This window comes from Phyllobates terribilis, unplaced genomic scaffold (genome assembly GCF_046119375.1).
Source record: "Phyllobates terribilis strain yellow unplaced genomic scaffold, ASM4611937v1 Scaffold_13__5_contigs__length_258822181, whole genome shotgun sequence".
Classification (NCBI taxonomy): Eukaryota; Metazoa; Chordata; class Amphibia; order Anura; family Dendrobatidae; genus Phyllobates; species Phyllobates terribilis.
In genome coordinates, this window is record NW_027362773.1 from 114,596,132 (window position 1) to 114,623,684 (window position 27,553).

The window sequence follows — 27,553 nt, forward strand, 5'->3', positions numbered from 1 at the left end:
GAAGTCCTTCCCTCTCCTTCTTCTTACCGGAAGTATCCCCCCCCCTCTTCTTTCCCCGCCCCCACCACGGGCACCGGAAACACACTAGGCACCCCGAGTTATTGTGCGCGGGAGAGCGAAAGATGGCGGCGAATATGTACCGGGTGGGCGGTGAGTACCGGCTCTTCAGCCCCCGGGGACTGTACTGAGGGCTGTGGGCTTCTCGTCCGTGCTCCTGTGCCCTGTAATGGAGTGCGGGCCGCAGTGACCGGCCACAGGCCTCCGTGCTGCCTACTCGGCTCACTGCTGTGCTTCCTGCCCGGCCTGCAGGGGGCGCAGGAGGCTTGTTGTGTCCCTGCACGGTCCCAGGGGGGCGCTCTTATAGCAGTGGGTGATGTTCTGGAATCTTCTATCTGTGAATAGACTGATTACTGTCTGGGGCATTTTATCGCTTTAATTCCCCTGGTTCTTGGTACCGGATCTATACCGATTCCCGATTTATCCCCATGGTATGGAAAAATCAGCAAAATCCACGTGTGCGGTGCAATATCCCCCCTTCCTAAGTTACAAGATGAATAAAATCCCTTACAGGGTTGTTTTTTTGGAGTTGAAACACTCCTCTTCCCTTAAAAAAAAAAAAAAAAAGGAAAAAGATCTTTATTCACCCTCCCCAGGTCCGGCGCTGCATCTCTGTTGCTGCCAGAGTAGACGGCATGAGCTGCTGAACTCAGCGATTGCCTGCTGCGCAGTCTCCTTGACAATAACTGACTCCATAAGCAGCAGTGGTGACTCGGCGCTGGACCCAGTGAGGATGCCAAAAGCACAGTTGTTTTTTTATTTTAAACACAAATGTCCTTTATTCACCCTCCCAGGTCCGATGGGGCTGAGTCTCTTTTGCTGTCTAAGACGGCATGAGCTGCTAAACTCGACGATTGCCTCCTTGACAATAACGAACTCCATGAGCAGCAGTGGTGACTCGGGGGTGGACCCAGAGAGGATGAGGAAAGAACAGTTGTGGTTTTTTTCTTTTAACAACATGTTCTTTATTCACCCTCCCCAGGTCCACCAGAGTCTGTTGCTGCCAAACTCAGCAATTGCCTCCTTGACAATGACTGACTCCATGAGCAGCAGTGGTGACTCGGCGCTGGACCCAGGGAGGCAGTTGTGTTTTTTAAACCTATGACAGTTTTTTTTTTTTTTTTTTGTTAGCTGAAAACCCCTTTAAACGTCACAAGAGTGATATCTGTCCTGTAATTGGGTGCCGGTGTACGGAGCTGAGCCCACTCCTCACAGGCCAGGTACCTGCTGTGGCTTACAGCCGGCATCTGGCTCTGACAAAAGCTTAACTTTAAAAATAAATAAATAAAAAATGTTGACAAACCCCCCCCCATTCAAAACTAAAGAGGGGGAAAAAAGTATATTTGGAAGTGTCGTGTCCATAACAGTCCGATCTATCAAAATATCCAATTATCTAAAGCATAACCGTCACTTTAATTTGTGTCTAATAAATCAATAGTGCATGAAAATAAGCAACTTTTGTAATAGAACTTAGAGGAATGGCTTCTTGCTCAGTTATTATCAACATTCTCAATTCATGGGTACAATCTGTATTCAGTGAAGACTTTCCCATTACTGAGATAGGAGATGGCGGCTGCTACTGATGAGATTCTTTATAGATGGGATGCCTCCAGCTCCTCCTCCTTTCTCCATAGAATTTCATCAGCACCAACTGCCATCTCCAATCTCAGTAATGAAATGTAGAAATCAGTATTCACTGAAGACCATTTCAGCTGAGAATTTTGAGAATGAATGATCCATCGAGGAGGAGAAAGAAGCAGATTTCTCTGCTAAGGAATATTACAAAGATTCTTATTTTCATGTGTACTGTTGATATATGAAATTGAGTAACCGTTTTCATTTTTAACTTATAAGGATAAACAGAAAAAGAAATAAACACCAGAATTGCTTTTTGTCGGTCGCTGCAACTCGCTAAAAAGTGGTTAAAACGTCCGTCTCATATACCTTAAAGGGGTTGTCCGGTCCAAACTGATAAGTCTGCAGTCACTCTGTGTGTAACTGGAGACTTATCCACTGTGCGCTGTGGGAATTCGCCAGTTTCAGACCTGGGACCAGAGGGTATTTGTGTTATATTTACTCCCGGCTAGTGGGCACAGCCTCGCTCCATACACTTGTATGGGGTGAGGTCACGCCCTGTAGTCGGCCAGGGCGCGGCGTTGGCTCAGTACAAGTGTATGGAAGCGAGGCCGCGAGTATGTATAACTCATATGTACCTCTGGTCACTGGTCTGAAACTGTCAAATCCCTGCAGCGCACAGTGGAGGGATTCAGAGTCTGCAGTCACACAGAGTGACTTCAGACTTATTGATTTGGTCCAGACCACCCTTTTAAGATGATTGCGATGAAAACTACAGCTTACCTCGCAAGAAAAAAAGCACAGCTAAAAAAAAAAAAAGAAAATTAAGAAAAAAAAAAGTTTGGGTATGTGCACACGGTGCGGATTTGCTGCTGTTTTGACGCTGCGTTTTTATGCAGCGTCAAAACGGCAGCGGCCAGATGTTACAGCATAGTGGATGGGATTTCTAGAAAACCCATGCCCGCTATGCGTGTTTGTGCACCTGCGGATCACCTGTGGAAACTGCCATGAGGTGCGTTTTTCAGATCCACAGCATGTATATTTCTCTTGCGGAAACGCATGCGGATTTTCCCCATAGACTTGCATTAAATGAGGAAAATCCGCATGTGTGTTTCCGCAGCGGAAACGCTCACAAAAACGCTACATGATGATCAATAAAGTTTGTTTAAAAAAAACAACCTATTCTCTAATTTCAACATGAAAACCGCATGTAAAAACCGCAAGTAGCCTAATTTGCATATTAGGTGCGGAAGTGGTGTAGAAATTCTGCAGCTTCAAAACCGCAGCAAATCCGCACCGTGTGCACATACCCTTATAGTTCTCTGTAAATGGCGACCCAAACAAATTTCTCTGAAGGAATAAAAGGGGTTGTCCAGGCTGCAGTCACTGTTCATGACTTGCGAATCCTTACTGTGTGCGCTGTCAGGATTCTACGGCGCAAGGATAGGGCAGGCGCGTTAATACATGGGGTCACGTGCAGATTAGATGTGCGCCGACACACTCAATAGAAGTTTACACGTCTAGTCGGAATGTGGCCGGAAATATGCAAATCACACACTTGTGGTCACATGACCTCACGGCACCGATGAATCCTGATAATTGCAAACTGTGCGGATTTTATTTTGAGTCCCTAAAATGGTAATAAAAAAAGTACACACGTTTATCCTCGTAATTATACTGACCTGGAGAATCATGTTGCCAGGATCTTTACTGCAGAATGAACACCATAAAAACAAAACCCCAAAATGACGAAAAAGGCAAGCGATCACACAGCTATGTAGATAAGAAAGGAAAAACGTTCTGGTTCTTGGAAAGAAGGGGAGTGAAAAAGCACAGAACAAAACATGGCCCTGTTATTAAAGGTGTTTTCTGAGATTTTTCGAGTTGTCCAAATATAGGGAATGTGATATAAAAATGAAATAAACATCTGATTACCCTTTAACTCTTCCACCGTTTCTGCAGCAGTGACATCTCATCCATCATTCACATGACCACTGCAGTCATTCACAGGTCTCAGTGATTGGCTGCAGGTGGTTATGTGAATGATAGAACGGACATCACCACAACAGTGGTGGGGAATTCAAGGGCTAAGTAATTAAAGGGGACCTGCTTAAGTTGCATTTTTTTTTTATAAATTAACTTTTATTCTGCAGCGACGTGTATGCTAAAGAGGCAGTACTAGTCCAGCAGGGCGTCTCTTCCCCCAGATTCGTCTGGAGTCCGATCCCCTCTAATCACCCCTCCCTTGTTATGGCATGACTGTTTTGGCAGCTGTCAATCATGCCCAGGGAGGCGTGATTAGAGGATCTGAAGCATTGGAGGGAAGATTAGTTCTGCCTCATTATCATATAAAAGCCTGCAGCCTAAGCAAGCACATAGACACCTTAGCACAGGGGTGGGAAACCTCAGGCTCACTGGGTCATTTACGGCCCTCGATAACTTATTCTCCTGCCCCCGGGGCAGATTCCCGGGGACTGCAGTGCTTGGGCTGGCAGCTGTTGTGTTTGACGGCTGCTGGCCCTTTTATTTCTTCTTGCTCTGTGCGCACACGTTCATTACTGAATGTGGAGGTGATTACAATGAAAGATTATGTCCTGACACCAGTGGCAGCGTCAGTACGTACCTTGTGGGTGAAGTTAGCATGCGATTCGTATGGCCCCGAAGGACGGTATAAATATCCAAAAGGTCCTTGGTAAAAAAAATAAGGTTTCCCGTCCCTGCCTTAGCAGAATAAAGGGATTGACTGGCATGCCTCTTCAGTAGCGGTTCAGCACAGTCCAGATCTCTTTAAGATTTTAATTCTTTATATTATAACATTCTTGGACAACTTTTTTTTAATTTTTTTTAAAGATTTCCAGAAAACCCCTTTACAATTTGCACAGAATGTTAATTTCCATGGATGAAAAGTCAGATCTGTAGATTAGGCAGAACAGTGCAGCGTACCACTGGTGTGGTGCCGAGTTGTCCACAAAAGATCTCTGGAACCTCACTTAAGGGGCATTTACACTGCAAGACGCGTAAACAGGCTGCTAATCACCAGCCAAACGCTCGCTCATTGGGTGAAATGATCTTTTGCACAGCGCACAAGATCATTGTTTTTGGCAGGTGTAAACAGGAGTCACACAGGTGGGAACGATGGGCACTGAGCAGTCTAGTATAGATGGCTCAGTGAGCATCGTTGCCTTGGTCTGCCTATGTTATCAGGAGGGCACATCGAAATCCAAATGTTGATTATTGTGGATTCAGATGGAACACCGGGAATAAACACACCGCCATACAGTGTGACCATGCCTTTGGGATCCCCCCAGAGCTGTCACTATTGTCATATAGATTAGATAAAGAAGTTGTCCACTCCTGGATAACACCTCTTTAACTGCTAAAGATGCCGATGGAACACTTATGACTGCAGCCAATCAGCAGTCGCTGATGGGCTGCGGTGGTTTTGTGACCATGTAAACACAGTGCCAACATTGGAGAAATGGCGCTGGTCCAGGAGGTAAGTACGTTATATTTTTTTGTGGGGACTTCAGGAGTTAAGAAGGGTTTGTCAAGTAGTGGACAACTCCATTAAAGGGGTCCTATACTGCTTTAGGGGTTTTCTTACGGGAAGAAAGCCTGAACTTAGACATGGTGTGTACCTTCCAAAAAAGGCGCACGGCTTGTAGATATGGCTTTGTTCGCATTTGTGATGACATGATAATTAGTTTTGTTTTAAGTGCAGCATTTTTCTTAAAAAATTTTGTTTGCGGTGTTCTGTTGTGAAGTCTGGTGATGGATCTTGGAGGTCCGGGGGTGCACCTGGCTCCACGCTGTCCTGTGTGCATACTGTGCTGCACAGGTATAGTATATGTACAGTAGTGTTGCTTTTCCATTGCACTTATTTTTATGCCATTTGTATAGGATCTGCAGCTGTTATAGAGTCTGATCTCGATGAGTCCAGGGCAGAGGTGACCATCCGTGCTTGGTTACCCCCCATAATGGTGATGTAGGTGCAGTTAGCACATGAACTATTTCTATATCTCTTGTAGCCGAGGGACACAAATTCTGTGCGCTGCACCTGAGACTCTTTATTCTCAGAGGTGTTATAGGCGTCTATTACAAGGACGTGGAATATATAATGTAAACTGAGCGCAGGATTTGAGCAGACTACATAGTAAAAGGTGTTCTTGGATGCTCTGGATGTGTTTTCTGGACAACTTAGTCCCTGTAATCTGCTGATTGTGATTTATTTATTTTACTCACTTATATAGCGCCATTAATTTCACAGCGCTTTACAGACATCATAATCACTGTCCCCATTGGGACTCACAATCTACATTCCCTATCAGTATGTCTTCGCAGTGTGGGAGGAAACCGGAGAACCCGGAGGAAACCCACGCAAACACAGGGAGAACATACAAACTTCTTGCAGATGAACCCAGGACCCCAGGGCTGCAAAGCAACAGAGCTAACCACTGAGCCACCGTGCTGTGAGTGGTTTACGTCTTTAGCACAGATTATTCAGGAGACCTTTCGTCAGGATTGTATACCCCAAACTAATGGCTCCTTAATCCTTACTTTTTTTTGTAGAAATCCATTTAGCTGCTTATAATAAATCCATAATCAAAATTGTATGCTAATGAGTAGTGTTGAGTGATACCTTCCGATATCAGGAAATATCGGATCGGATTGGATCGGACCGATACTCAAAAAGTATCGGATATCGCCGATTCCGATACCGGAAACCAATGCAAGTCAATGGGACACAAATATCGGAATGAAAATAAACCCTTTATTTCCTTGTAGGTTAATTCTACATGAAGGAAAACAACTAAGAATAATGTAGAATGTATTACATGAAAAGCCGGCAATTCATCAGCGGCATACACCGGTACCCGACAATTTAGAACAGAAAGAATAAAGCATCACACATAGATTAGATAGATAGAAACATGTCAGTCACATATATATGAAGTACAGTGACAGTGTTGATTACTGTACTTGTCATTTAGTGTAAAGGATTTATTAAAAAAAATAATAGTGTTTTCATGCACTGTCTCTTTAAAAAAGCCGGCCGGCAATTCAGCAGCGGTACCCGACAATTTATAACAGAAAGAATAGAGCATCACACATAGATTAGATAGATAGTAACATGTCAGTCACATATATATATGAAGTACAGTGATAGTGTTGATTACTGTACTTGTCATTTAGTGTTAAAATAAAGGATTTATTAAAAAAAAAAAATTGGCGTGGGGTTCCCCGTAATTTTAGTCTCTAGCGGAGGTTAAGCAGACGGCTGGGGCAGATGTTTGAAGTCTGGGAAGGGGGTAATACCCACGGAGCTTCCCAGGCTACTAATATCAGCCCCCAGCTGAATACCTAGCCTTTACTAGCTATTAAAATGGGGGACCCGAAAAAAAAAAGTGGGGTCCCCCCTATTTTAATAGCTAGCAAAGGCTAGGCAAACAGCTGGGGGCTGATATTAATAGCCCAGGAAGGGTGCTATGAATATTGGCCCCCTCCCAGGCTAGAAACACCAGCCGTCAGCCGCCCCAGAAATGGCGCATCCATAGGATGCGCCAATTCTGGCACTTAGCCTCGCTCTTCCCACTGCCCTGTAGCGGTGGCAGTGGGGTAATAGAGCTGGGGTTGATGTCGGCTTATAATGCCAGCTGACATCAAGCCCAGGTTAGTAATGGAGAGGCGTCTATAAGACACCCCCATTACTAACCCCATAGTGAAAGTTAAAAAAAACCCACAAACACCCAGAATAAAGTCCTTTAATTGAAATAAACACACAATTCTTTATTGTTCTAAATTAAACCATACTTACCGTCACGCCCATTCCAGCTGAAGCCAACGATCTCCTGCAATAAAAGTAAAATAATAAACCAACCTCATCCTTACCTTTCCATGGTTCCCACGACGGCTCCAGCTCTGCTACATTCACATGACAGGCTGGATCGCAGCCGAAAGCTGCCATCCAGCTTGCCATACCGCAGACACTGAGAAGCGCAGGCATGCTTGCGCTCCTCAGTGTCTCGCTGTGACGGCATAAAGATGAGCCGAGGTCACGTCCACTGAACTCGGCTCACCTCATGCACGTCACTGACAGCGTGGGAAAATTCTCAGCGCTTGAGCAGGAGAATTCTCCCACGCTGGGATGGCATTGAGATGACAGGTTGGATCTCAGCTGAGTGCTGCCATCCAGCTTGTCAGCCTTCAGAGACACTGCAGAGCGCAAGCATGCCTGCCCTTTGCAGTGTCTATGAAGGATGGCAGCGCTCAGCTGCCATCCAGCCTGTCATCTCAGTGCCATCCCAGTGTGGGAGAATTCTCCTGCTGAAGCTCTGAGAATTTTCCCACGCTGTCAGTGACGTGCATGAGGTAAGCTGAGTTCATTGGTCATTAGCATACAATTTCAAATATGGGTTTCTCTAAATCCGCAAAATGGATTCCTACAAGAAAGGTAAAGAGTTGCTCCTGTGTAGCCTTGCCATTATTTTGGGGCATAAAATCCTGATGACAGGTTCTCTCCTTTCTACAGGCTGAATGGATGTCCAGTGCTGGTCCTGGAGGTTGGACCCACACCCATCAAACATTTTATAGAATATCCAGTGTAAATGTCATAGATATGAGATGGGAAGACCCTTTTTATTGGGGGGATCACATACGGCAGAAGCCTTGTGCAGCCAGGCTCCTTGGCTCCTAAGGCCTCATTCAGATGTCCATTTTTCATGTACGTGGTCTATCCGTTCTTTTCACTGAACATGGACCCGTTATAATCACTTGTTATTGTTCTTGGGTTTTTTTTTTTTTTTTGCAGACCGAGTGTCTCTTCAAAAGGTACAGAGAAATGTACACTTATTTTTTTTTTAATACAAGTCACAGATCATTTACCCATACAAGTACAGACAAGGGTCTGTGAAAATCATAGCCTGCGCTCAGATGGCATCTGAGCGTTGTCCATTTGGAGAAGCCTCACTGTATGTATATGTGTGTGTATGTATATATGTGTGTGTATGTATCTATATATACATACATACATTCATTCATTCATTCAATGGTGGTCCGATTCTAACGCATCGGGTATTCTAGAATATGTATGCGGCCGACCGGGCGCGACTAATCAGCGAAGCAGTATTTAAATAAGTTGTGCACTACTTTAAATTAACCCCCCAATGTATCCCCCCGGGGCCCCTAATGAATTATGGAGGACCGGGGAGCGAGGCCGCCGGTCGGGGTACTTCTGCTGCGAGCAGCCAGGAGATGACCGGCTAGCACAGGGTGAGCGTGTGAGGGAGATGACCGGCTAGCACAGGGTGAGGGTGAGCGTGTGGAGGTGTGCGTGTGAGCGTATGAGGGTTAGCGCGTGAGCGGGTGAGGGTGGGAGCGTCTGGGGGTGAGCACGTGAGGGTAAGCGGGTGCGTGCGTGTGAGGGTGTGCGTGTCAAGGTGAGCGGGTGCGGGTTATGGTGGGAGCGGGTGTGCGTCTGAGGGTGAGCGTGTGCGTCTCAGGGTGGGAGCGTCTGAGGGTAAGCAGGTGCATGTGCGGGTTATGGTGTGAGCGGGTGAGCGTGTGAGGACGATAGTGTAAATTTGGCGCCAATATCGCTGATTGGTCGCGATCCATCGCCGCTGACCTCCGTGCGGCAGATGAGCCGCTAACGGCCGCCATCTTGTTCTGAAATCCCGCGTCGCTGATTGGCCACGGCCGGACCAATCAGCGACGTGGGATTTCCTAGACAGACAGACGGGATAAGACAATTATATATACTGTACAGACTAAAACTTTGGACACACCTTCTCATTTATAGATTTCTCTATATATTCACACTGAAGGCATCAAAACTATGAATTAACACATGTGGAATTATATACTTAACAAAAAAGTGTGAGACAACTGAAAATATGTCTTATATTCTAGGTTCTTCAAAGTAGCCACCTTTTGCTTTGATGACTGCTTTGCACACTCTTGGCATTCTCTTGATGAGCTTCAAGAGGTAGTCACCGGAAATGGTCTTCCAACAATCTTGAAGGAGTTCCCAGAGATGCTTAGCACATGTTGGCCCTTTTGCCTTCACTCTGCGGTCCAGCTCACCCCAAACCATCTCGATTGGGTTCAGGTCTGGTGACTGTGGAGGCCAGGTCATCTGGCGTAGCACCCCATCACTTTTCTTCTTGGTCAAATAGCCCTTACACAGCCTGGAGGTGTGTTTGGGGTCATTGTCCTGTTGAAAAATAAATGATGGTCCAACTAAACGCAAACCGGATGGAATAGCATGCTGCTGCAAGATGCTGTGGTAGCCATGCTGGTTCAGTATGCCTTCAATTTTGAATAAATCCCCAGCAGTGTCACCAGCAAAGCACCCCCACACCATCACACCTCCTCCTCCATGCTTCACGTTGGGAACCAGGCATGTAGAGTCCATCCGTTCACCTTTTCTGCGTCGCACAAAGACACGGTGGTTGGAACCAAAGATCTCAAATTTGGACTCATCAGACCAAAGCACAGATTTCCACTGGTCTAATGTCCATTCCTTGTGTTCTTTAGCCCAAACAAGTCTCTTCTGCTTGTTGCCTGTCCTTAGCAGTGGTTTCCTAGCAGCTATTTTACCATGAAGGCCTGCTGCACAAAGTCTTCTCTTAACAGTTGTTGTAGAGATGTGTCTGCTGCTAGAACACTGTGTGGCATTGACCTGGTCTCTAATCTGAGCTGCTGTTAACCTGCGATTTCTGAGGCTGGTGACTCGGATAAACTTATCCTCAGAAGCAGAGGTGACTCTTGGTCTTCCTTTCCTGGGGCGGTCCTCATGTGAGCCAGTTTCTTTGTAGCGCTTGATGGTTTTTGCAACTGCACTTTTTTCTTGCCATAATACAAATTCTAACAGTGTATTCAGTAGGACTATCAGCTGTGTATCCACCTGACTTCTGCACAACACAACTGATGGTACCAACCCCATTTATAAGGCAAGAAATCCCGCTTATTAAACCTGACAGGGCACACCTGTGAAGTGAAAACCATTTCCGGTGACTACCTCTTGAAGCTCATCAAGAGAATGCCAAGAGTGTGCAAAGCAGTCATCAAAGCAAAAGGTGGCTACTTTGAAGAACCTAGAATACAAGACATATTTTCAGTTGTTTCACGCTTTTTTGTTAAGTATATAATTCCACATGTGTTAATTCATAGTTTTGATGCCTTCAGCGTGAATGTACAATTTTCAAAGTCATGAAAATACAGAAAAATCTTTAAATGAGAAGGTGTGTCCAAACTTTTGGTCTGTACTGTATGTGTGTGTGTGTGTGTGTGTGTGTGTGTGTGTGTGTGTGTGTGTGTGTATATGTGTATATATATGCGCAGCAGCACTCCATTATGGCCAAGATACATTAAGACAATAAAACCATTTGATTTAAACTGTTATTACTCAATGAGCTTTACTTACAAAATAACGGAGGTTCTTAGCGCATGAATTGGCCAATTCATATGTGCCCATCAACCGCTGGAGTGCTGCTGCGCTTTCTTTTTATATATCTTATGCAGTTTCTGCAGCTTGCACCTGTTTAGGATGTGCTGGTCAGTTCTTTTTATATACACTGCTCAAGAAAATAAAGGGAACACTCAAATAACACATCCTAGATCTGAATGAATGAAATATTCTCATTGAATACTTTGTTCTGTATACAGTTGAATGTGCTGACAACAAAATCACACAAAAATCATCAATGGAAATCACATTTATTAACCAATGGAGGCCTGGATTTGTTGTCACCTCCAAAATTAAAGTGGAAAAACACACTACAGGCTGATCCAACTTTGAAGTAATGTCTTTAAAACAAGTCAAAATGAGGCTCAGTATTGTGTGTGGCCTCCACATGTCTGTATGGCCTCCCTACAACACCTGGGCATGCTCCTGATGAGGTTGTGTATGGTCTCCTGTGGGATCTCCTCCCAGACCTGGACTAAAGCATCCGCCAACTCCTGGACAGTCTGTGTGCAATGTGACGTTGGTGGATGGAGCGAGACATGATGTCCCAGATGTGCTCAATCTGATTCAGGTCTGGGGAACGGGCGGGCCAGTTCATAGCTTCAATGCCTTCATCTTGCAGGAACTGCTGACACACTCCAGCCACATAAGGTCTGGCATTGTCCTGCATTAGGAGAAACCCAGAGCCAACTGCACCAGCATATGGTCTCACAAGGGGTCTGAGGATCTCATCTTGGTACCTAATGGCAGTCAGGCTACCTCTGGCGAGCACATGGAGGGCTGTGCGGCCCTCCAAAGAAATGCCACCCCACACCAATACTGACCCACTGCCAAACCTGTCATGCTGAAGGATGTTGCAGGCAGCAGATTGCTCTCCACGGCTTCTCCAGACGCTGTCACATCTGTCACATGTGCTCAGTGTGAACCTGCTTTCATCTGTGAAGAGCACAGGGCGCCAGTGGCAACTTTGCCAATCCTGGTGTTTTGTGGCAAATGCCAAGCGTCCCGCACGGTGTTGGGCTGTGAGTGCAACCCCTATCTGTGGATGTCGGACCCTCATACCACCCTCATGGAGTCGGTTTCTCACCGTTTGTGCAGACACATGCACATTTGTGACCTGCTGAAGATCATTTTGCAGTGCTCTGGCAGTGCTCCTCCTGTTCCTCCTTGCACAAAGGCGGAGGTAGCGGTCCTGCTGCTGGGTTTTTGCCCTCCTACGGCCCCCTTCACGTCTCCTGGTGTACTGGCCTGTCTCCTGGTAGCGCCTCCAGCCTCTGGACACTATGCTGACAGACACAGCAAACCTTGCCACAGCTCGCATTGATGTGCCATCCTGGATGAGCTGCACTACCTGAGCAACTTCTGTGGGTTGTAGAGTCCGTCTCATGCTACCACGAGTGTGAAAGCACAACCAACATTCAAAAGTGACTAAAACATCAGCCAGAAAGCATTGGTACTGAGATGTGGTCTGTGGTCCCCACCTGCAGAACCACTCCTTTATTGAGGATGTCTTGATAATTGCCAATAATTTCCATCTATTGTCTATTCCATTTGCACAACAGCATGTGAAATTGATTGTCAATCAGTGTTTTTTTTTTGTTTTGTTTTTTCTTTCACACAAGGAGAAAAAGTGGAAAGTCATAATATGAGGCCTTGTTGTGGGGCCCCTTACTGTACCTCTGACATTAGACAGTGTTTTCCTGTTGGATATCAGGTGCTGTATGTATGTATGCGCAGAGATATTTGCCCCCTGTACATTTCATCATCCGTCCGAGCCCCATTGTTTAGATAGGGCCCACAGATCCTACAGTTCTCCAGAATGTCTGCATACTCAGTTCCCGAGCTCCTCTGTATTCACCGTGGGGGCTGCTTGATTTATGCCACTGTATGCGGTTAATGTGGGTTACTGTGAATAGAGAGTACAGGAAGAGGTCGGGAGGATCTGCCAGCTCCGGCTAAGTAATGACATGCTGCCTTTTAGTGTTTATCGGCCTGCTCGTGTCCGCTCTCCCCAACCGTAAATGCAAATTAGCATTATGTGGAATTTAGACTTGTGAATGGGGCCTAAGGATATTCAGAACAAGTGCACTTAAAGGGAATCTGTCAGTAGGATCAACCTTGCTAAGCCGTGTATATGGACATGCTGGTCATAGGAAGCTGAATAAAATGATACCTTAATATCTGCTTTCACTTGTATTGCACTTCTAGTCAGAATGTGGCCAGGAGTATGCATATCGCATACCAGCAGTCACATGACCGCCTTCTTCTGGCGCTGAAGGATCCTGACAGCACGCACTGTACTTGCTATTTGCGCTGGCACCATGGCTTATTTTCTTCCTGCAAGTATTCCTCAATTGCTTTCCTATTGTCTGTTTATGGGGATTTTCTGGGCAGGCGTCCCAGGACGGCTGACATCCATCTTAGAAGGAATGACTATCGGAGGACAGGATGCCTCTGGGGCGGGCAGCAGACGGAGAGATGCCAGCTGTGACTGGGAGGATGGCGGGCAGCAGGCGGAGAGATGCCGGCTGTGACTGGGAGAATGGCGGGCGGCGAGATGCCGGCTGTGACTGGGAGAATGGCGGGCGGCGAGATGCCGGCTGTGACTGGGAGGATGGCGGGCGGAGGTAATGCCGGCTGTGACTGGGAGGATGGCGGGCGGCAGGCGGAGGAACTGACAAATACAACTCCTTAAAAAAAACAAACAAAAAAAGCCCCCCCTACAATTGTTGGTGAAAAAATAAAATTACTATGGCTCCTGGAATAAGATGATGGGGAAAAAAAAAAAAAAAAGCGGTTACAGTCTTATGTTCAATTATTAGCTCACCGCTTCCCTGCCTCACGGCTTCCTGATTTACTAATGGTTGACTGCTCGGACTAACCTCATCAGAGGGAATTGTGGGCCCTCAGATTCTGCTTTCCCACTCCTTGGAGGAGTGCAGGGGCACTGAAGTTGGCCAGATCCAGTGATACAGCCGGCTACAGAGCAGCGCTTACAAACTTGAGTAGGGATGAGCGGACCTGTGGAAGTTCGGGTTTTGGTACCAGACCTTTACCTGAACCCAAACCCCATTAAAATCTATGGGGACCCGAATTTTAGAGCTGGAAATAATGGAGCACCCTCTCTCGGAGCACCGAACATTAAAGCGGACTTCCGGGAGAAGTTCGGGTTCGCTCATCTCTACTCTAGCAAAAGAGTGTATAAGCACTGCGCCCCTTGTCTAGGAGACCGGCCACTACTGATAGACTGCATAGGTGGCCAGTAACCTAGGCAACCAATAGTAAACAATACCATTAAAAATCCCTCTCTTGAGAATGGAGAGCATTTTTAATAGGAGGTAAATTGCAAAGTTGCTTGTTTTTACAAGCACTTTGCCATTTTAACCACTTACATAACACCTCTTTTTGGAGACGTAATCTAGCACTATATTAGGTGCACAGACAACTGCTGCCATTTTGGAAACATGAAACCTCTGCAATTATTTATTAGCTCAATGTAAGATGAAGGATATCAGTTCAGGGTGTACCAACGCCAGGCAGGTATAGGGCCGATAGCAAAAGTCTCCCTATTCTATAAAGTGCTCAGCGGAAACAGCAGATGGAAGCAAGTGCCGTGTAGCTGCTGCATTATCTCGCAATTGTCTGCTTGGCTTCTGTTTGTTCTTTTTTTCGCTTTTTTTTTTTTCTCCTCCTTCGCCTCTAAGAGCCACCACTTATTTTTTTTCTATAATAATAATGACTTCATGGAGCCGTAAAAATGACCTGATAACTCTTCTCCAGATTAGTATGATAATGCGATACCAAACCTGTATAGTGGTGTTTTATTTATTTTTATTTTACTGCTTTTATAAAATCATATCAGCTTATATCTGCATAGATATATCTATCTTGAGGTTACTGAAGTGTAGCAGTACAAACGTGTACTATGTATGGATGGATACAATTTTACTTCCCCTCTTTTTTAAAAAAAAAAAAACAAAAACTAAAGTAAATTGTCAGGTATACATCTGAATCGCATTTTGCCGTGGTGCACATGGGTGAAGTTCTGTTTTTTGGGTTTTTTTTTGTCCTGGTTGAAACATAATTTGAGTAGTTCTGGATTAGAAACATTGCTTCTCCCTCACCCCCCCAGAAACAACACCACGTCTATCTTTAGGCCGTGTTTAGTATTTCTAATTCTTAATAACCACAGATGAGCGGAGCCATGGAAGTTCGGGTTCGACCGAACTTTAGTCTGAAGTTCAGTCCTGGTACCAGAATTCTACTTGCGTTTTATAGAAAATTGTATTGTGTCAAAGGTCAGAGTATCTACAAAAATCATAAAGACCTAAAAAATACCTTTTTATTTACTAATATATTAAAATATCAAGAAGCTCTTGATCCACAAAGCGCGAACACACACTCACAGTACAAAAAACATGAAAAACACACATAAGGGAAGATAAAAAAAAAAAAAAGATTGGCAAATGTAGGTCTAGCTGATATCCTAGACATAACCTACCCTTCCCCTACCTCACAGCGGAAGTTGGCACCCTAGGGGGAGTGTTGTGATGCCCGCTCCTCGGCGACTGACCCTAGAGCTCCCTAACTCTCCCTAAAAATAAAGTGATTGTGTTCAGGACGCTAGGATAATACATCAAGATACCTCAATGCTAAAGGAGGTGTAGGTGTTATGACAAACAGAAAAAGATGCTATAATGATACACTGATATTATCACTTGTGATCAGTCAATGGAAAAAAGGTCACATGCCCAGCAGTTGGTACTTATTTAACCATATAGTCAAAATAAGAATTATGTATAACAAAGTGCCAAAAGATCTCTTTTTGATAAAGTGCTTAATGCTTTGATGTATGCATAGGCACACAAAATACTGTTATCCGGTTTAGCAGGTATAAATAGACATAGGAAGATTCCTATAATCTTATACTCAATGATGGCATAATGAGCATTAATATAGCAAAATATACTCATCCAGTGAGATGTGCCAAATGTCACAGGAATGTCTCTATTGCCTCTACGCGTTTCGCCCCCGTGGGCTCCTCAGGAGGCACAATAGTTCAAGATGTCCTTCTATGTCAATATCATGATGAATAGATAAGGCATCATTTTTTCAGAACTCTACCTGAACCCCATAAAAGTGAATGGCGACTCGAACTTTGGTTTTATAAAATATTGTTTCGCTCTTTCTCCCCTCCCGGACTTCGCCAGGAACTCCGAGCACTAAAACGGATTACCGGGAGATGTCTGTGTTCTGAGTTCAGCACCTTGTGTCCAGTATGAGCCCTGAACTTTACAGCTCAGGTTCACTCATCTCTATTAATAACTTCTTTATAGTTTAACCAAATGTGCTGAAAAGTTCATTATTAGCCCCTTATTAATGCATAATTAGATCAGCGCCAGTGTCGTCTTTTGTACAGTTTTCTCCGCAGACCCCACTGCGCTGCAATCCTGCACATGGTCACTAATGGACGGGCATGTGATGCCGCAATCGGCTGCTTCCATGGAAAAGCATTATTTTCGACATTACACATAGGCCTGCTTCCCATACCCAGTGTTTATAATAGGGGCTGCTCACAGACCTTTTTGGCCACTTGCCCCTGGATTAGCGGCCATGTTTAGGATTGCAGTGCCATCTGGTCCGTGGAGAAGACTATACTAAACAGCGCGGTGGTGATTTAGCGGCTAGTCTTCTGTTTCTGGTAGGAACTGTCACATCATAGACACAATCTGATCTGTGGACCGCACAGTATAGAAAAGGAGAAGCTGAGCAGAACAATATACAGGTTTCTGTGAAAAGATTCCGTATAGCTTGTGTTCTATTCATTCCCTGGTGTTTGTACACATAGGAGTCCAGCGGGCGGTGCTACTAGTGATTGACAGCTCTCTGCATGCACAGCACAGGGAAGACTGCCAATCACTAGTAGGACCGCCCCCTGGACTCCTATGTATGTAAAATGAGATTTCAGTGAATAAAATGTCACTGAAACTTTTCTCCCCAAAAAATATTTATCAATCCGATAAGCTCCCCCTGCTCTATAACCTCCCGCCTGCTGATCAGAGACCATTTTCATCATGACAGGTTCCTTTAAATGTTTTCTATGGTGAGGTATATGGCATCATTGCAAAAATCTTTCGCTGCCACTGTGCAGTCTTACTGCTAACATTAGTGCTGGGAATGGTCATAGTCTGCACAAAAGCCTGTATGGTCAGCAGGAGAGGGGGGCGCTCCCGAGCCCCAGAATTATAGCAGGTCTGATCCATCACACAGATGCCTCTCACCTTTATGGTGTTCATCTGCTGTGACTTAAGATTGGTCTATAATGCACGTGTCCGGGCCCCGCAGTGGGGAACTATGCATGGGGTTTGGCTCCATTTAGTAGCCTATGGGCTATGCTGCACTTAAACATGACTATATGCCCTAAAGCCGCGTTTAGGCTGGATTGTAAAAATGGACCAGATGAGTGCACCCTGCCCCGGCACATAGAGCACACTCCATCAGAGCGAGCAAGAAATCTTGGATATGTTCACACACAATGTCACTGAGGGAGCGAGCGCAGCTCTCTCTCCAGTCTGCTGCATACACAGCGTTTGTGGGTTCTCTTTGGGGAGAGCGGAGTAAGCAGCTACAGGACACCCAGCTGCAGTTTATCTCCATGGGAACATTATTGGGTTTTAAAACTTGTCCCCATCTTTTTTTAGTTGGGAGGCCTCAATCAGATGGCCAGTGGGGGTGGGTGTCTTACGTCAGCTGTAACCAGTCACTTATAACCTGTGACGTATCATACATAGATCAGCCAATGATGACATTCTTTTGTTACTTTTGCAGATTATGTATATTTTGAAAACTCCTCCAGTAACCCGTACCTGATCCGCAGAATCGAGGAGCTGAACAAGGTAGCAGAGCTTCATTTACAGCCACTCGAGAGGTAATATTTAGCGGCTTTTGACTAAAATATGTCCTCTCCTATCGTAGACTGCAAACGGTAACGTAGAAGCCAAAGTGGTCTGCCTGTTCCGTCGCAGAGACATCTCCAGCAGCCTGAACAGCTTGGCTGACAGCAACGCAAGTAAGTTATGGTTTATAAAGTTGTACAATTTTGAATGGTAATTTTAGCTACAGCCAAAAGGGTTGAATAACAAAAAAAAAATCCCATTACTTACTCTTTGGCAGTCCAGCGATGCCTCTATGCAGCTGCCTGCCGATTTTGTTGACATGGAGCAGTGGTCTCATCTCGGCTAGAACACATGAACTCTACAGCCAATGTGTAAACCTGAAATTCCCTATTTATATGTGCATGTAGCTCTTCCAAAGGCAAGTCCAGAAATACCTCTACATGGTCGGTCCGTTCCTCCATTACTGAGAAATCCACGTTTGAATTGATATGCAAATGAGGCTGAAGAGCTATGGTAGATCTGATGCCTCTGTCACTCCAGCTCTATTCCCTGCCCAGTGCCGCTGCCCCCTGCATGAGTTAGTACAGCCTCTACGCTGTATGACTTCAGGCAAAGGAACAAGCAGGAGGCGGTGGTGGTGCTGGGCAGGGAAAAGAGCTGGAGTGACTTAGATCTGAAGCCTCTCATAGCACTTCAGCCTCATTTGTATATGAATGCAAATGTTAATTTGCGACAGATTTTTGCAATTATTTGCCTTTTTGCACCTACACTTTCAAAAAAGTGGTTGTGGCTATAAAAAATAGGGCCTGGCTAGCGTAGATTTCATTTTCTGGTGCACGGACAGATGCTCCACACTTGAATTAAATTAATTTTCTGGTTTCAGAAAACACCTGTTTTCCAGCTGCAGTTTTTAAAAAATTAAACCGTTCTTTACTCACCCTCCTTAGGTCCAGTGCAAAGTTGCCAGTGCTGCCCCTGATGTCTTTATTGTCTTCAGTAGTGATGTCACGTCAAGAGAGCTGCAGCCAATCACTAAGCTTAAAGTATATGGCATCAGCTGCTCAGAGCTGCTGAGTTCAGTGATTGGCTGCAGCGCTGTCAGTGCTGCACACCAGAAGACACTGGGAGCAGTAGCAGCGATTCAGTGCTGGACCTGAAGGTGGTGAGTAAAGCCCCACTAGGAACAATTTCTTGCACAGTCTTCCCCATTAATATCTGTGTGTTTTTGAAATAGGTCATGGATGAGCCATTGATGTGTTAAATCGGATTTCTCAAGACCTGCAGTTAAAATCGTAAAATAATTTGTGTGGCCACGTCTAGATAAGTATTAAAGCCTCAAGAAACTGCTTCTCTGTGGCTTTAGTATATGGAGGTTACTGGCTGGTTACCTACGGGTATTGCAGCTGCTCGAGTGACATGTTCGCTTTCGCAGCTGTTAGACAACCACAAAACATACGGCGATTGCCTGACATACATGGGAAATCCCCGCGTGTTTTGTGGCTGTCTGACAGTGGCGAACATGTCACTCGAGCACCCGCCATTCTCTGTGCATACCCGAGCACCCTAGGAAAACTCGAGTAATGAGCACTTGCGCTCATCACTATTATCTATATAAGTCTGATGTTAATTTCCCACCGCTCATTAGGGGAATTCGAGGAGGAGTCAAAGCAGCCAACGGTGGGCGAACAACAGAGACACCAGCTGAAACACCGCGAGCTCTTTCTGTCCCGGCAGTTTGAATCCTTGCCGGCCACACACATCAGGTATGTGCATGTTAAAGGCATAGCAGACTTTAAAGGGAACCCGTCGCCTGAAAAAACGCCGTTAAAGGGAACCTGTCACCAGGTTTTTACCATTTGAGGTAAGACCAGCACCTTTCAGCCCTTATATACAGCATTCTATAATGCTGTATATATGCCCCCAACCTGGGCCGCAAGACAAGAAAGACGTTTTATTACACTCACCTGAGGGGTGTCACTGGTCCTGTTCCGGCGCCTCCCTTCATGCGATGCCGTCCTCCTTCTGTGCTTCATGTGGATGACACATCCTACATCATCCACACAGTCTCCCTGGCATCGCACTCCTGCGCAGGCGTACTTCTCTCCCCTGACCAGGTAAGAGTAAAGTACTGCAGTGTGCGTACACTGAAAAAGGTCAAAGAGCGCCGGCGCGAGCGTACTGCAGTACTTTACTCTTACCTGGTCAGGGTAGAAATGAACGCGTGCGCAGGAGCGCGATGCCGGGGAAACTGTGGATGACGTAGGGACGCGTCCACACGAAGCAAGAAGGGAGGACGGCATTGAAAGAAAAAGGTAGGTGCTGGACCAAGACGAGCGACGCCCCTCAGACAAGACCGCCCTGCAGGTGAGTATAGTAAAAGCAGTTAAAGCTGCCATTCTCTATAAACAGAGTGGTGACTGAACCTGATCTGTTCCTGTGACTGAAACCGGAACGCTGCTGTGGGGAATAGGATTCATTCCTGGCAGCGGAGGTCTAAGTGCCAGCTCCAGGCAGGTTCACAACGCTATCACCCTGCTGGTTAAAAGAGTTGGACCCCCACAATCTGTTTAAAAAGCGCCCCGCTATTGGGGAATCCTGGGATCTGTTGCATAATTTAGGCAAACTGAAGCAGAGGAGCTCCATTGACTACTATGCGGTCCGTCTGGTTTCCGTTTTCTTTTTTTTTTTAGAACAAAGTTCTGCGTGCAACATGCAGAACAGACAAACGGAACGTGTGAATTTTGCTTAACCAGAAATTCATAATGAACTGATTTTTGTTTTTATTTTTTTCCATAGACCGTCACTGACATTTTTTTTTTCTCTACAGGGGTAAATGTAGTGTAACCCTGTTAAACGAGACTGACATGTTGGGTCAGTATTTGGAAAAAGAGGTAAATGCAACAAATCATCACTTCTTCATCCCCTTCCTCCGTGTGCATCTCTTGGTTTTTTTTGGGGGTTTTTTTTTTTTTTTTTTTAACTAATCCTACTTGTGGTTTTAGGATTGCTTCTTTTACTCGCTGGTGTTTGATCCAGTACAGAAGACTTTGCTGGCTGATCAAGGGGAGATACGGGTCGGTTCCAAGTATCAGGCAGAAATTCCTGACCAATTAGCAGAGGGTGAGTAACTTTTTTCATACTGGTTATTAAAGGAGTTCTCTGCACAATTGTTAAATTTATCAGAGAGTAGCTAGGGTGGTAAAATAAGATATTCTCGCCCCCTGGATTCTGCTCTCAACCCCAGATCTTTTCAAAATGATGCCATCACAGATCAGAGAACTGGCCACTGATTGTCTGCAGGATCCCGCTGCTGCCAATTGGTCAGTGACGTGATTGCTTCCAGCCTGGCAGAAAGCGATGGAACTGGGAGCGACATCCAGGGGCTAGTAGATATTTTTTAAATTTATTTTTACCACCTTTCTGGCAAATTTAATCATAGAATCATAGAATGGTAGAGTTGGAAGGGACGTCCTGGGTCATCATGTCCAACCCCTCCCTGCTCAAAGCAGGATTCACTAAATCATCTCAGACAGATGTCTGTCCAGCCTCTGTTTGAAGACGTCCATTTAAGGAGAACTCACCACCTCTCGTGGCCGCCTGTTCCACTCATTGATCATCCTCACTGTCAAAAAGTTTTCTCTAATATCTAATCTGTACCTTCTCCCTTTCAGTTTCATCCCATTGCTTCTAGTCTTTCCTTGTGCAAATGAGAATAAAGATGATCCTTCTACAGTGTGACAGCCCTTGAGATATTTGTAGACAGCTATTAAGTCTCCTCTCAGTCTTCTTTTTTGCAAGCTAAACATTCCCAAATCCTGTAACCGTTCCTCATAGGAATAATCAATGAGCGGAGAAGTCCTTTTACGTTCTATACACAAGGTCTGGAGCTCTTGCAGTTTCCCGTGACTAATCTACGTTGTCTTTCAGGTGAATCTGATAATCGAAACCAACAGAAGATGGAAATGAAAGTGTGGGATCCAGAGAATCCTCTGACAGACAGACAAATTGACCAATTCCTTGTGGTTGCAAGGTAGAGCGTTTCGCTCACTTGCTTGTTGCGATTTCTTCTCTCTGATGTCTTCAGCGGCGTATTAAAATCTCACCATTGTCCTGATCTCTCCTTAGAGCTGTTGGCACATTCGCAAGAGCCTTGGACTGCAGCAGCTCAATAAGACAGCCGAGCTTACATATGAGCGCAGCAGCTGCTTCTCGTGACATCACTCTGGTTAGAAAGAAGTCCTTTAATTTTTGGTTTTCCTTCTTTATCCTCTCACTGTTTGGATTTATGTTGAGTTGATGCAAATCGATCCACCGGCCACGTTGGCTATCTGTGGCCGCTGGACTGGAGTCCTGAGAACCGCCGCCTTCCTTTTTGGCATCTGCGGTTCTTCATTTGATTAGGCTGTCTGGCGCGACATCACATGTGCTTCATGCCGGAGCGATTCATAAATCCTGTGAATTGATGGGAAAAAAAAACACAAAAACTTGATTACAATCATTAATTTATTGTATGAAGGCACCCATAATTACAAAGTCTTGGGTGGCATTTTTAGATGTCCAATATATGGATGTTGGATTTTTTTTTACTTTTTAATTTTATGATCCAGGTTTTATTTGTGTTAGACAGGAGTAAGAAAATGATCCCAACTGGAAGAATACCCAGTTTTGTGTTGATCTTTTCTGTCTTTGTTTTATTTCCTAGTTTCACGCTATGGATACGCTACAGAGGAACGGTTATGATCTTGCTCGCGCCATGTCTACTCTTGTCCCTCAAGGTGGTCCTGTCCTATGTCGGGATGAGATGGAGGAGTGGTCTGCATCAGAAGCCATGTTATTTGAGGAAGCGTTAGAGAAATACGGAAAGGATTTCAATGATATTCGGCAAGACTTTGTAAGTCAAGCGACCGCTTTGATCTGTGCTACACTTGCCCCCTTTGTCTCTTAAATGCAGAAACTAAATGCTCCTTGATTCCCCTCTTTTCAAGCTGCCCTGGAAGTCTCTGGCTAGTATTGTCCAGTTCTACTATATGTGGAAAACTACAGACCGATACATCCAGCAGGTAAGAAGCGAATATGTTCTAAATATTAAGGGACAGGTGCACTAGGATTAAAAATGGCTTCTTACCCTTTCGGCTTCTTCCTGCAGAAACGTCTGAAGGCCGCCGAAGCAGACAGCAAACTGAAACAAGTCTACATCCCAACCTAGTGAGTGAAGCGCTTCTTTATATTCTGTGTAATACTTCTGCATGCAATTATTTTTTTTAACGACACAAATTTTTCCATTTAGCACCAAACCCAACCCCAATCAGATTATTTCTGTCGGAGCGAAGCCTGGACTGAATGGAGCCGGATTCCAGAAAGGTCTTACCTGTGAAAGCTGCCACAGTAAGCTCACAACAAACTCTTTCCATTCCTTCATATGTCCTAATCTCTGTATTTTTTACTCATATATTTTTTCTTTCTCCCTTTGTTACAGCCACAGTGTCTGCACAGTGGTATGCATGGGGTCCACCCAACATGCAATGTCGCCTTTGTGCTTCTTGCTGGATTTATTGGAAGAAGTATGGAGGACTTAAAACGCCAACGCAACTTGAAGGCGCAACTCGGAATATCGGGGTACGTCTCTGAACATCCTAAAATCTTTGTTCCTACGCATCTTAAGGGGAGAAGTAAACCTTTCTTGAACATTGACTGCTGCAATAGGGGGTAACATTTTCTCTCCTTCTTGCTGTGACAGCATTTTTTTTTTTCTCTTTAGGAAGCCCACCCTCGCACCCATCTCTCTCGGCCTGAAGCTCAGAGCTTGTCTCCATACAGCTCCAGTGCAAACCGTGCTAAGCTATTGGCAAAGAACCGGCAGACCTTCCTTCTGCAAACGACCAAATTAACCCGCATCGCGCGCCGTATGTGCAGAGATATCTTGCAGCCAAGACGAGCTGCACGGCGACCCTATGCCCCCATCAACTCAAATTCCATTAAAGCAGAATGTGAGTTGTTCAAAGATAGATATATTATTCTCATTATTATTTTCCCTGCCTTATAACTTTTTGTGGCAACCTCTCCGACCAGGTTCCATTCGATTACCGAAAGCAGCTAAAACTCCTCTGAAAATATCGCCCTTGGTGCGTCCACCGTTGGCAGCCATTGTAAAAGAGCTAGGTAAGAAGTAGTTTTTTTTTTGTTTTTCTTCACATTTATGCTTTCTTGTTTTTATGGTCTTTTTAACCTTTTATGTTCTGATAAACCTTTATGTTCTCTTAGCTGCTCAAGCACCGCTGAAACCGAAGACTCCTCGGGGAACAAAAACTCCAATAAACCGTAATCAACTGAGTCAGAGTAGAGTCAGCACTATTGGTGTACTACCTGCCAAAAGAGCGTTTGAAGCAGTAAGTATAGGGTTAATGGTAAACACTTTGCCGCTGAGCCAATTGATGCAACTATGAAGAAATCTAATATGTATAGCGCCTTTTATATCCCGCTATACATATTATATCCCTGCAGTATTAAAGGGAATTTGTCAGCAGGTTTTTGCTACCTAATCTGAGAGCTGCATAATGTACGGGCAGAGACCCTGATTCTGAGGATGTGTCACCTACTGGGCTGCTTGCTGTAGTTTTCATAGAATGAATCAAACATTTTTTTTACCACTGCAGGACTAGTAAACCTGCTGCCAAGTAGTCAAACCTGCCTCCAACACTGGCAGCTTTCTGCCTATGCACAGTGTACAAAGAAAGCTGTCAATCCGCAGTGGTGTAGGCTGGGTGTTTCAGGGCTTAGCATTTAGAGAACTGTTAGATCTGCAGCAGATAAGTTCTTATCAAAACTATAGCAAGCAGCCCAGTAAGTGACACCACTGGAATCAGGGTCTCTACCCTTACAGCATGCTGCACTCTCAATTCAATTTAACTGCAGCCTGTATTCTCTGAAAAGGACCAGTTGAGGGGTTAACAAGTGACGCTCACTTCCGCATCGGAGCTGATGACTGTACAACTTCACCCACTCACCGAGGCGCGTGCATGTTTGTCAGGTATCGTGCACATGTACCGTTAATTAGAATAGGACACACACGATATCTGCCGATCACCCACGTGTTTTAGCAAGTGTGTGGGGGTCGTAACTCTAAAGGGGTTGTGTGGTATTTTAGATTACCCCATGTCCCTAAGACCTTTTGTATAATGCCTGTGAATGGCGCTATCACTGGCCGCTCACAGGCATCACGTGTCCCTGCGCTGACTTCACAAGTGAGGCGTGACTCAGCGCTGGGGTCCCCGCGTCACACCCAGCATCCACCGCGCGCATTCCCAATGAATGGGGACAAGGAGAGCGCGGATGGGGGGGTAACCCCTGCCCACAGCCTGGCATCCACTGTGGAACCAGGAAGACAAAGACCCCCGGCTGCTGCTAGCACTTGTTGTGACATCAGCGGATGTCAGAGCCGGCTGCAGCCGGGGGTCACGTGATGCCTGTGAGCGGCCAGTGATAATGCCTGTGAGCGGCGCTATCAAGAGCAGAAGGTATTTACCCCCTCATGTATCCACCTCCCCCCCCCCCAGGTCCCGAAGACTTTTTGTAATCTAAAGTACCGCACAACCCCTTTAACCTCTTACCTCCAATGCCGGAGTGAGTAGCACACGATAACCCTTTTAATCTTTATTAGTTCTACTGTCTTATAAAGCACAAGCATAGAGTATAAAGGGGTTGTCAGAGTTTAACTAAATCCGGTTCACCAGATAGTCGAATATGATGGTTTTCAGACTATATAGCAATGAACACCACTAAAGGTAAACATTATGGTTTCGATTCTTCATCAAGAGTAGCTTCTTGCACGCCAGTCTTAATAAACATTGCGCTGGACTAAGATCCGCCAAGTTCATGAAGTGGCGTGCACCTCTTAAGAAATGTGTCAGATCTTTCAGCTGCCTTGACAAGACATGTATACTGCCGTTAGGGATGAATTTGCCAGTTGCGCTCGACCGTGCTCCCTGTTAAACTCAGCCCAATTTTTTGGGGTGCAAGTAGGAGTTTAGTTGATCAAATTACTGTTTAATCCGGGCCTGTGCTCTTTAATTATTCTGCTTTTATACCAAGATTAAAAAAATTCACTATTTAACAACTACTACGTCTTCCCTTAGGTATCTGGCGTGGGGGTAGTTCCGCCATTCTCTGCCAATGGTCGTTCCTTCTCATCAGGTGTCCGCTCTAGCAATCAACCCAATGTCAAGAGGCAGAAACTCAATCTTGCCGATGCCCCCAATCCTGTCGTTTTTGTGGCTACTAAAGACACAAGGTGACTAAAATCCTAGTTATTACGACCTACAGAAATGAAAACCATATGCGAAAGTAAAATTCTGATAATCTGGAATCCATGGGGGGAGCACCAGATTTTTAGAATTTTTCACATCACAAGGTGGGTGTTTACCGGGGTCCATACAGAGTTGTGGGAGTCAGTCCCACCATGGCACAATGCATGGATTGTAAGGGCCCATACTAGTAATGTAGGCCCCAGATATTTTGAGCCGGGCTATAAGGGAAGAGTTAGACGGCCGTATAAATCGGACGAGGATCGCAATTCACGGACTGGCCGTTGGCGCTCCCGACCGGAGCGTGACGGTGTTTATTTCTATGCAGCTGTCACGTGACGGCCAGTCCAAGCATTGCATTGCGATCCTCGTTCAATTTATACGGCCATCTAATAGGCCCTTTAGCCTTAGGGAAGAGTCAGACGACCATATAAATCGGACGAGGATCGCAACACAGTGCTCGGACTGGCCGTCGCTTGACAGCTGCATAGAAGGTCACACTGTCACGCTCGGGTCGGAAGAGCTGACAGCCAGTCCCGAGCACTACTTTGCGATCTTCGTCCGATTTGTACGGCCGTCTGACTCTTCCCTAAGGCTGAAGGATTAAGGGCCTGTTAATCTGGCATAGGATTAATTTTTTTGTGGCATTTTTGAACCACAATGTGCCAGGAATAATAACATTTTACTGTATTTATTATCTTAATCACTCAGCATTTTACTTGTTTATTTTCTCCATTTACAGATGCTTAAGAAAATCCCTATCACACATGGAGATGCGCCGAGCTGCCCGACGTCCCAATCAGCCTCTGAAGTTGAAGCTACCATTGCCCCCACGACCAGCTGGGCTCCTGCCCTCCCTCACTACACCCCATCCTGCCAGTACAAGTGAACCAATTGTTTTGGAAGACTAAGGGACTAAAAAAATAAAAAATGACCATCCGTAGAAAAACAAATTCTGTCCCCTTCACCCTCCCTAGTCAGTACTGCTCACTCGGTGCTTATCTTACTGGCGAATACACTTGCGGACAGACGGACCCTGAGTGAAGACCTCCCATTTTGAAATCCAGCTCCCAAACATCACCCTTCCAACCTAGCAGCGCCGGGGCCTTGTTTTTGCTCTTTCGCCTCCCATCTTTCATTTTACCCACGTCCTTTTATCTTAATGTATATTTTTTTCTTCTTCATATAACTCCCTTCTCTAATTGTTGGGCGCACTAATGCTCTTGGCTTGCGTCCCCAATGAAAATTTTTTTGGGTTA

General features: G+C 45.4%; 1 protein-coding gene across 1 annotated transcript; it reads left to right on the forward strand.

Annotated features, from left to right (window-relative positions):
- Window positions 1-27,553, forward strand: MTA2 (metastasis associated 1 family member 2). The gene is made up of 18 exons (XM_073658475.1): window positions 1-150; window positions 17,927-17,994; window positions 18,074-18,167; window positions 19,640-19,757; window positions 20,822-20,885; window positions 20,997-21,114; window positions 21,922-22,024; window positions 22,120-22,219; window positions 22,697-22,885; window positions 22,980-23,054; window positions 23,141-23,199; window positions 23,282-23,379; window positions 23,471-23,610; window positions 23,753-23,981; window positions 24,064-24,153; window positions 24,256-24,380; window positions 26,127-26,281; window positions 27,037-27,553. Exons 1-18 carry the CDS (start codon window positions 123-125, stop codon window positions 27,203-27,205), a joined length of 2,022 nt encoding a protein of 673 aa, XP_073514576.1. The 5' UTR covers window positions 1-122; the 3' UTR covers window positions 27,206-27,553.